The following is an 11,136-nucleotide window of genomic DNA, read 5'->3' as shown; positions in this document are numbered from 1 at the left end:
ACTGTACGAAATGTAATGAGGTTGATGTTACAATGTTTGTTAATTGATATTTATGTTGCATACATGATAAGGGTACATCTATAGGTCACCTGTGATAATGGTACAGTCCAGTTGTGCTGTTAGCCTCCAATGTGTATAAGGAGGTCTCACTCTGATTAGGAAAGGTTTGCTGTCGGCTATTCGCTTTTCATTTGCAGATTTTTTAAGTTCTCTTTTGCTCAATCTGAGTGGAAAGGTAAGATTCAAGATTCAAAACAGCTTCTAAGTGGACAGTGAACAATGTGTGGATTTTACATGAAGAAGCTCCACTGTTGAAACTACCTTGGACCATGAGGTCATTCCTCACCGCCTTCCCCACCTCCATGTCCAAGCAAGGCAGCGTTTTATTGGCTGCTGAGGCGGGACAGCGTGACGTGGAAGGCTGTCCACTGATTGGAGGACGGAGTACTGTAAAAAGGACCAGCTGAAGTTGGAGACAATCTTCCGAAAGACCTGCCACCTCAGGGACCCACTGTGGAAGTCACCTGGAAGTTCTTATTTTTCTTCTTCTGCTTTTTGTGGAAACGGTCCTCCATCATGGACTCACTCTGGACTTGGTGAAGGTTCCAGTCTGTTGGGGGGGCTGACGTCAGGCTTTCGCGCACCTCTCCACGGGGGTGATAGCTTTGCTTGCTAAAGATTTTTTAATGTTATTTTTTTAATAGAAGATCGGTTGGGTTTTTTTTCTTCAGCGATATGGAATACACTTCCTCCCCGAAACCGCAGCTCTCCTCCCGGGCCAACGCTTTCTCCATCGCCGCGCTCATGTCCAGCGGGAAGCCCAGCAAGGAAAAGGAGGCCGAGGAGAGCACCATCAAGCCCCTCGGTATTACACTACTACTTTATTTCGATTTTTTTTTTTTTGCATAAAAGAGGAGGGAATACTGTATTCGTAAACTCAATTTTGCACATTTAAACTAGTCATTTAATGTCATTGGACTTAAAAAATAGGCCTAAATACCTAAAAATCCGTGTAATTAATTATTAGATATTCAAAGCAATCGTGTGTCAGTGTTATTACCTAAGCAGCTTCATTTAAAGATTATTTATTTTAATTGTCGAAGCAGATAAATGTTCTAAATTACAACCTATTTCCTAACAATATTTGCACATCCTATTCTGCATACTTTATAAAAAACAATTCTAATCCCAGTATGAATACGAACAATACAATTACTTGTATAAAAAGTTCCATTAAGAAACTATAGGAATGATAATACTTTAGTGTGTGTGGGTCCATCAGAACAGTTCGTGGAGAAGTCGTCCTGCAGCCAGCCCCCTCTCGCCGACCTCTCGTCGTCCCTGGAAGTCCACGGGGACTTCGGAGGGAGCGTGCCCGCGGCGTGCACGGAGCCTCTCATTCCCACCAACCCCGGCATCCCCAGCGAGGAGATGGCCAAGATCTCCTGCAACCTGGAGACCAAAGAACTGTGGGACAAGTTCCACGAACTGGGCACGGAGATGATCATCACCAAGTCTGGCAGGTATAGGAGTTGACACACACTCAAATACACAGACTTTCAAGTAAATATATTATTTTTTTAATGAGTAAAGAGGAGCCAATGTTATTATTTTCATGTACTAGAATAAGTTTGCATTTGTATTTGGGGCTATTTTACAAATAAAAATGGCATTCATGATTATATTAGACAGGATTGCTCAATTTATGAACAGACTTAATAAACACATAGACTTTCAAGTAAATATATTATTTTTTAATGAGTAAAGAGGAGCCAATGTGATTATTTTCATGTAATAGAATAAGTTTGCATTTGAATTTGGGGCTATTTTACAAATAAAAATGCCATTCATTATTAAATTAGACAGGATTGCTCAATTTATAATATATATAATTTATATAATATATAATACTTATAATATTATGTTATGTGTATACAACATACCCTGATTTACTTTGTACTTTTTAAAATTGATAATTGCATACAAATTGATCATTACAAATGAAATCGCAAATAAATCATATCTAGAATCGTTTTTAAAAATAATAAAAGTAATACTATTAATAATCCTAATAATAATCAACATTTTAATAATAATCCTAATAATAACTGTGACTGTGTGTATCCTTGAGGCGGATGTTCCCGACCATCCGTGTGTCTTTCTCCGGGGTGGACCAGGACTCCAAGTACATCGTCCTGATGGACATAGTCCCGGTGGACAACAAGAGGTACCGCTATGCTTATCACCGCTCATCGTGGCTGGTGGCCGGCAAGGCCGACCCTCCTCTGCCTGCCAGGTCAGTACACACCCCTTACTTCTGCTTAATATGCATTGTGTATTCATTCAAAAAATGCTTTGGTGTGTATGGGTGGAAGTGGGGGAGGGGGTTTAAGGGAGGTTATTTCCAGGTAAAAACTGAGCAATTAAATAACCACATATTTTGTGTATTATGGTTTGTATAAACCACGTGATAGGAATGTGTTTGGTGACGTATAAAACACGGTAAAACATTATACGCTATATATGTATATACATATTTTTTAAACATTTACGGTCAGCCACTAAATTATAAGAAACATCTTGAATGAATAAGATCTTAAAATGTTCACAATCTAGCTTAAATTCAACATTTTTGGCTCGCTATGTACGAAAAACTAGCAAGAAAAATAGCCAAAAAGGCACACTGAAAAGTCACTATAACACAATTTAAAGTGTGGCGTGCGACATCTGCACGCTGATTGGTCGCCTGGTGTGTCAATGAGAGGCCTTTCAGCCAATCAAATGCGAGAACTTAACATGGCCTCGATGACATGTTTTCAGGTTGTACGTTCATCCGGACTCTCCTTTCAGCGGAGAACAGCTGATGAAGCAAATGGTTTCTTTTGAGAAAGTCAAACTCACCAACAACGAACTGGACCAACACGGACATGTGAGTTTTCCTTTGGATTATTCAAATTTAAAATAAAATATTCGTGGAGGAATGCGTTTCACACCACTCGTTGCGCTTCTTTAATTTAAAACAGTTTCTTAGAGACTGAAGCCGTCTAAAATGTAATAGTTATTAGAATATATCATAAGATATATTTACGCGTATATGTTGACGTTTAAGGTGTGTGACGATTAAATTAGTTACAATCCTGTTGTCACTGAAGGCACCACGTATGCTTTTTATTAGCGATTATTAAATTGTATTTTTATTAATAAAGTAAATATTCACTGTGCATTATGGTGTCAGAACGCTGACATTAAGTTTTGGTATTGACAAAAACAAACATGTATTATAAAAAATGTATTATGACATATCTTTAATGACAATTTCCAGATTTTTTTACACTGACAATCTTATTTAGTCAAATCTTGCATCTATTAATTCAAGTATATAAAAAGTATAATAAATAATAACATTTAGACGCGAATGAGAAATATTTAATACTAGTATGAGAAATATTTAATACTATTTAATAATAGTTAATACTGAAAATGTGCTAGAAGTATAGCTATATGACGAGACAAAAGTTTTTTACTGGAAAAAATAACATTTTCAATCTAAAGACACATGAATTTTGAAATATACGTCAGCATATTCAATATTTGTAGAATAAGATACTTGGACCCGAAAAAGGGAGAGCTGTAAGTGTGAAAAAGTAACTGAAATTGTAACAAATAACATTTGAACGTGAAAATCCAAACACATGAAAGTGAAAAATGAAAATAAATTATAAATTTAAAGGAATTACTCGTAAAAGACTCATAATTATATTTTGCTTATTTTAATTTTGGAATATGTATTTTTCAGAATTCAATGTCAAAAGTTGAATTTTCACATGACCTAATACAGCTCCATAGAAATAAATTGCATTATTTTGTGTATTGTTGAGGATAGATTTTTTTAACCTCGTGTAATGGGGAAAATTATAATGATCTTAAAATCTGCAGTTCTTCAATATAAAAAAAATCAGCACTACCATTTAAATAAAAAAAGGCATAACAAAAGCATGAAAAGAGAAGGCAACAAGTAGTGCTAAAAATATGAATGTAAACATTCATATGTTTCTGATGTGCAGATCATCCTGAACTCCATGCACAAGTACCAGCCTCGGGTTCACATCATCAAGAAGAAGGAGCACACGGCATCGCTGCTCAACTTCAAGTCGGAGGAATTCCGCACCTTCGTCTTTGTTGAGACCGTCTTCACCGCCGTCACCGCCTACCAGAACCAGCTGGTGAGTCGCTCACACGCTCTTGTATGGTCGCCATCAAGTATGACCTCTGAACACGACACACTGGCATGTTACCATATTGGCATGGTAGCTCTGTATTATATACAAACACACTTTTCAGCATGAGACATGAAGGTGTAGTGTCTAAACCAGGGGTCTCAAACTCGGTTTACTTGGGGGCCACTGGAACTAGGGTCTGGGTGAGACTGGGCCGCATCAGGTTTTCCTCCCCCAAAAAAAACGCATTTATTAAAAACAGAAAAATATACAAACTTTTTCAGTGCTTTGGTTTCGATTTTCTACAAGAAAAGCTCTGATAAAACATTCCACTGTTCTCAAATATCTTAATTTTTATTTTTCTGCACAAAATAAGATGAAAAATAAATAAACAAATCAAGAATAAAGAAAATCAATCAATCAGTAATAAATAAATAAATAAATATAGTAATAATAATAAAACGGCAAATAATAAAAACTTAAGAAACCACATATAGTTGGTGGGTAGACAAATTATTTTTTTCAGATTAAAATGAACAAAGCATTATTAGAGCCCTGTAGACATGACAAAACACCACTATAGTCACATTTATACTCTTTATTTACAACATATTGCGCAACTGCAGGGTCTTGAGACACATGCTAACTCGCAAAATAGGGGGCCTAAACTAGTGTCCTGCAGGCCACATTTGGCCCGCGGGCCACGTGTTTGAGACCCCTGGCCTAAACCTTTTGATAAAATGGAGGAATGCGTTTGTTAAATACATAAAAATCAACATAATCCAAAGATTATTCAGGCACAAACATCCCTATAAAAACAAAGTCAAGTGCAAAGTGTGAAAACCTAGACTAATACAGTGGTGCGTTCAATGATTCTTCATGGTCTCATATAAGATTAGACCCACGAGGGGGATATTTCAGGTTTACAGCAGCAAAAGTTGCACACAAGAGCAGATGAAGTGCAAAACCAGGATAATACAAATACAAATAGGAATTATATACACTATATACAGTTATTTACATGTTGACCAGGTCACAGGTGTGTTTATTGCATGGTTATTGCACAGTTATTGTACACAATTCTAACATTTTCTGTCATGCCCGCACCGGGGAACAGAAATGTTTTCACTTGATTTGCCTTTTTTATGCTAGTATTGGTCTGCCCATACTATCAGGCATCCCTACTAGAAAGTTAATACCTTCAAAATATTATAACCTTTGATATTTGCATTAAAAAAATTATCATCCTTCTGATGTTCTGATGCAGGCCTTACCTGGCCCCTGGGGCTGCTCTTTGGACACCTCCGTTTTAAACTAACAGCAACCTTTTGCAGCGTTCGAAGCAAAAAAGTCCTGTTCTTCATTTGGATCCACCAGGAATGCCATAATAGAGGCTACTTAAAGGGGGACTGCACTTTTTTTGCCCATTATTCATAATTCACAATTTCTGTGTATTATTATGACATTATTATGACCTATTTACATTACGAAGCCATCCAAAAAAATGTTTAACAGCGTTTTATCGTTTGATGAGTGATCATGCAAGAACAAGTACATTGATGATTACATGTAATACTGGTAATACCGTTTTTCGATTATTAAAAATATTATCGAAACATCTTTCCTCGCACATTGATTTCACATGGAGGAATTTAGCATAGGCTACTTTTGTCAATAACAGCATAGATACAGCGACAACAATTACAATGTCCGCTCTCCTTGGAATGGCTGTGTCTTCCAGCACATGACGTGTGCTGCAGTCCTTAGGTAAACAAATGCTGATGGCAAAGGTGCATCTTGTTGAGTCTTTGTAGCAAAATTGAGAGCTTGGTATCCACTCTTTCATCTGTGAATGACGCTGAGACAAACGGCTAGCAGGGTGTTGCGTTAATCCGCCAGATAAATATAGTTTTTCATGTTAATAACATCACTTTAGCTTGGTTAATATAGAAGTCCGTTATGTGAATAGAACACTGTTGGCGTTTTTTGTTTTTTTACGTATTTCCCATGATGCCCATTGTTAGCTAGCTCATATTAACTCATTTTCTCGTGCTAGAAGGCACAGAAAAGGGAAAGAGTTAATGTTTCACATAAGGACTGTAAATGATGGGCAAAATTTACAAAAAAAAAGTGCAGTTCCCCTTTAAGGATGGTGTGGGCGCGACTAAAAGAAGCAGTAAGGCTAAAATGTGTGTTTATTTGTGCGTGTTAGATCACCAAGCTGAAGATTGACAGCAACCCTTTTGCCAAAGGATTCCGGGATTCGTCGCGGCTGACCGACATGGAGAGGTACAAGGAATTCTGGGACCTGCAATGTGTGTTTGCTTTTTAGGAGGGAGTGTGTGTTTTATTTGTGTTTTTAACATAATTTGCGTTTACTCATTTCTTTCAACGCCATATGTGTGTGTGTTTGAGAGAGAGAGAGAGCGTGAGAGAGATAGAGAGCACACACACACACACACACCAATTTTGTCTGGATAAGATGTTCTTGGAAGAAGCTTCTCATCATTCCAACTAAAAATCAAACTAACTGCTTGTTTCCTTCAATCCCGCATCATGAGGTGCACACACACACACACACACACACACACACACACACAGTGTCAGTGTGTGTTTGAGGGCTGTGAATTAGACCTGATCAATTGATCTTTGGGGAGCAGCACAAATCACATTAGTCTGGAGTCGCCCGCTGCACTCAAACACACTTTAATCCAATTGGCTGCACTGAGTGATTGAAGCCAGCAGGCCCCACCCACTCGCTCCCACGCCTGCAGTGCATTGTGGGACTTTGTGTGCCAAAGGGGGTGGGGTAGGGGTGGGCTACAAAAACACACACCACACATATGTTCCGGTCTGCTGACAGATATTGCACTTTCCTAACCTAATTGAAGGAGGGGGGTCTGGATGGGTGGGGGTGCTAATGTGGACACATGGCTGTCATGACGCTGAACACATGACACGCACACAAACACACAAAGCAACAATTTGTGTCACTGTACTTTGAGAAGTGCATCTTGACGAGACTTAAATGAGATAATGCACTTGATGGTTGCTGAGGAGGTCTGCACCAACAACAAACTGCGATATGTCAGATAAAAATACTACAACACCAAGTATGAAATGCACATACATCGGCTAAAATGACATGAAAAGCAAAGTATGCGAATAACAGAAGAAGATATGTCATAAATGCAGTGTTTCATGTATTTATTTGACGTATATTTTAACATTTAAGAACCCAAATATTCAAATATTGCAGCTAAATTTGGGCAAAATATGCCTTTTTCCTTCTTTTCGTTTGCTTTTTGACACAAAGTTCAATTTGTAGTCTGTCTCCTTCCAAATGTAGACCTCATCCCAATGATGTAGATGATGCTATAAGCTACCAGGATGTCACAAAGTGAACTTGAAGTCAAAGTTGTCTGTACAGATACCCAACTTTTAATAACGCCAAATGAAAAACGACACCCCCTTGTGGTAATGTGGAGCAATGACAGCCGGGTGGGAAAATCTAATTCAACTTTGTTGTTGTCATTGACCGTTACAAAGTACAAAATGTAGTAACAAAAAATAATACATCAATAAATAAATACATTGAATAAACGGTAAAGAAAAAATGCAAGATCAAGAATGAAATAATAGATGATAAAACTGATATGAAGATGAATATGAACTACAAAGACTATTGAAGATTAACAGCTATAAAAAACAAAACAAACAAAGAGATTTATTTCCGGGTGTTTCTCTTGGACTCCTGCTGCAGGGAAAGTGTTGAGAATCTCATCCACAAGCACTCATACGCCCGCTCCCCCATCAGGACCTACGCCGGCGAAGACGACAACCTGGGCGACGATGGACACGCGCCTCATGCCAGAGGTGAGCCTTGAGAAGGAGGATGAGGATGATGATGGTTAGGGTGATTATGATGGGTGTGATGAGAAATATAGTGATGAGGACTATGATGATGAGCGGAATGATGGCGGGGGGGGGGGGGGCGTGAGGATGACAGCAAGGGTGACAAAGTGAGGACGATCACTGTGAAGGAGCAGGTGATCGGAATGAGGATGATGAAGGTGAAGAGGATGAGTTATGATGAAGATGGTCATGAGGATGAGGTTGGGGATGAGGATGAAAAGGATGTTAATTAAGAAGATGAGGAGGAGGAGGATGAAGGCAAGGATTGTAAAGGAGAGGATGATGAGGATAATGAAGATAGTGATGAGAATAGTAATGAGGAGGATGAGGATAACAGGTTATAATAAGGATGAGGTTGCATGGGGAAGGAGATGAGGACATTAATAATAATAATAATGAAGATAGTAATGGTGACAATGCAGGGTATGATGAGGATGAGTGTGATGACAGGGATGAGGATGCGGAAGATGAGGAAGGGGAGGATGTGATGGTGGCAATGACGAGGATGAGGAGAATGTAGGTTATGATGAGAGTGAGTTGGGGGTGAGGATGATGAGGAGTAGGCTAAGGAGGATGGTGCCGAGAATAATGAGGATGGGTATGATGATGATAATTCAGGTTATGATGAGGATGAGGTTGGGACTGGGGATGAGAATAAATGAGAATAGTGATGATGAGGATAATGAGAATGATGATGAAGTTAATGAGGATTAGCATGATGATGGCAAAGACGAGAATGTGGTCATGATGATTAAGATGATGGTGATGATGACGATTATGAGGATGAGTATGATACTGGTGATGGCCAAGATGAGGATAATGAGGATGAGTACGATACTGGTGATGGCCAAGATGAGGATAATGAGGAAGCGGATTTGATGATAGTGATTAAGGTGAGGATGAGGACGAAGACAAGGAGATGACAATATCATGCGTTGTGATGGTGATTCATCACTTGTCATGATGATGTTGATGCTGATATCATGTGTCATGAGGACGATGATAATGCTAATATCATGTGTAACAATGTTAATGATGCTGATATCATGTGTCATATGATAACAATGATGATGCTGATATCATGTGTCATGTGATAATGTTGATGACGTTGATGCTGATATCATGTGTCATTTGATAATGTTGATGACGTTGATGCTGATATGTGTTATGATGATAATGATGATGATGTTGATGCTGATATCATGTGTCACGTGATAACAATGATGACGTTGATGCTGATATCATGGTCATGATGATAATGATGATGACGTTGATGCTGATATCATGTGTCATTATGATAACGATGATGATGCTGATATCATGTGTCATGATGATAATGATGATGGTGTTGATGCTGATATCATGTGTCATGATGATAATGATGATGATGTTGATGCTGATATCATGTGTCATTATGATAACGATGATGATGTTGATGCTGATATCATGTGTCATGATGATAACGATGATGATGTTGATACTGATATCATGTGTCATGATGATAACGATGATGATGTTGATGCTGATATCATGTGTCATGTAATGGCAGGTTCAGCGTTCAGCGCCTCGGACAATCTGCCTCTGACTTCGTGGGTCGCTGGAACCACTCCGAGCTTTTCAGGCTTCCAGCACCCGCAGTCGCTGTCGGCCATGGGGGCGGGCGCCGCCACCTTGCCTCACCCCATCCAGGGCTCGCTGCCACCCTACGGCCGCCTCGGCATGCCCCTGACGCCCATGCAGGGCAGCGGGCCGTCCTTCCCTTCCTTCCACATGCCTCGCTACCATCACTACTTCCAGCAGGGACCCTATGCCGCCATCCAGGGCCTACGCCACTCCTCCACCGTCATGACGCCCTTTGTATGACTCCGCCCCCTTGCACCATGTGACTGTGATCTGTGTAAATAGCTGGCCTGATGGAAAAGGACCTGCCAGCAGCCATCTTTTACAGTCGGTCGCCAATGGCAACAAAGACGCTGACAAGATGGCCAACCCTTGTTAGAATCATGAACCTTAACCTGGACTGCCGCCATGTGTCAATCAAATTGTTCATAATAAAGCCTCCAAAGATGGCGGCGCTGCATCTGCTCACTATAGAGAGCTACAGCAACGCCAGCATGCATGCTAACTGAAGTAGAAGGACTACAATTGTTCTCTTTCACTTTAGCTTCAACTTTGATGCTTCAAAGTTAACGTCATGCCTGGTTAGCATTCAGGCTAACACGCTTGCTAGGAGACGGCTAAAGCTAACAGGCTAAAGTCACGTTAGCGTAACTTCAAAATGAATACGATCACACTAAGAGTCGTTTTGGGGGTTTTGTCCGTTGTTGTTTTTTTCATGTCATCAAGCTAGCTCACTAGCTCGCTTCGACTGCTGCAAATATTTGATCATGTTTCTTTTTCTGGAAGCGTTACTGGAAACGTTCACCTCCTCACCTCATGGAGACGTCATTATTTATATTTAATTACACAAAGATGTCACATAACCTCATTTTTTATTGGACTTTTTTCCCAAAGGGATTGATTTAAAGTTGTATTTATCACACCAACTGAAGCCGGACGATGTAAGCAGTAGTTGGATTTCAAACCACACACTCATACACAATGACGACTTTAGGAAATGTTCCTCCACAGCTCAGCCACGCTTTTACAAGAACATATTTGCAGTTTTGGGAGTTTTCCCAGGTGTACATAAAGACAGTATGTTTGTTCAGGAAGTCAAACTGAATATTTATTATTTCTATGAATGTAAAATGTACAAAATGGCGCCGCTCTGTTTTGTTTTGGTTCCTTTTTTACGTTGTAATCTGAGCACCAAGCAAGGTTGTGTTGCTTTGTTGATTTGATTTAAGTGCAATATATTTATTATGGTCTCTGAAAATAATGTAACGCGTTATTTGTCAAACTTGAGAAATATACTGTATATCACCACCCAAACACTGATGGTTTTTTTCTTATTTATGATGATTTTATTCTGTGACAAATCACAGAAAAATGAAACAAAGCT

General features: G+C 39.3%; 1 protein-coding gene across 2 annotated transcripts; it reads left to right on the top strand.

Annotated features, from left to right (window-relative positions):
• Positions 1 to 139: 139 nt before the first annotated feature.
• On the top strand, positions 140 to 11,039 carry tbx20 (T-box transcription factor 20). Of its 2 annotated transcripts, none has more exons than XM_058053361.1 (8): positions 140 to 865; positions 1,283 to 1,523; positions 2,132 to 2,296; positions 2,821 to 2,929; positions 4,065 to 4,223; positions 6,430 to 6,506; positions 7,981 to 8,093; positions 9,682 to 11,039. In XM_058053361.1, exons 1-8 carry the CDS (start codon positions 736 to 738, stop codon positions 9,993 to 9,995), a joined length of 1,308 nt encoding a protein of 435 aa, XP_057909344.1. In that variant the 5' UTR covers positions 140 to 735; the 3' UTR covers positions 9,996 to 11,039. The 2 variants fall into 2 exon arrangements, with proteins under 2 accessions (XP_057909344.1, XP_057909343.1); XM_058053360.1 differs by having other exon boundaries at positions 7,978 to 8,093.
• Positions 11,040 to 11,136: the final 97 nt, after the last annotated feature.

Source organism: Doryrhamphus excisus, chromosome 17 (assembly GCF_030265055.1).
Source record: "Doryrhamphus excisus isolate RoL2022-K1 chromosome 17, RoL_Dexc_1.0, whole genome shotgun sequence".
Taxonomy (NCBI): Eukaryota; Metazoa; Chordata; class Actinopteri; order Syngnathiformes; family Syngnathidae; genus Doryrhamphus; species Doryrhamphus excisus.
Note: the sequence above shows the minus strand (reverse complement) of the source record. Positions and strands in the feature narration are given on the sequence as shown.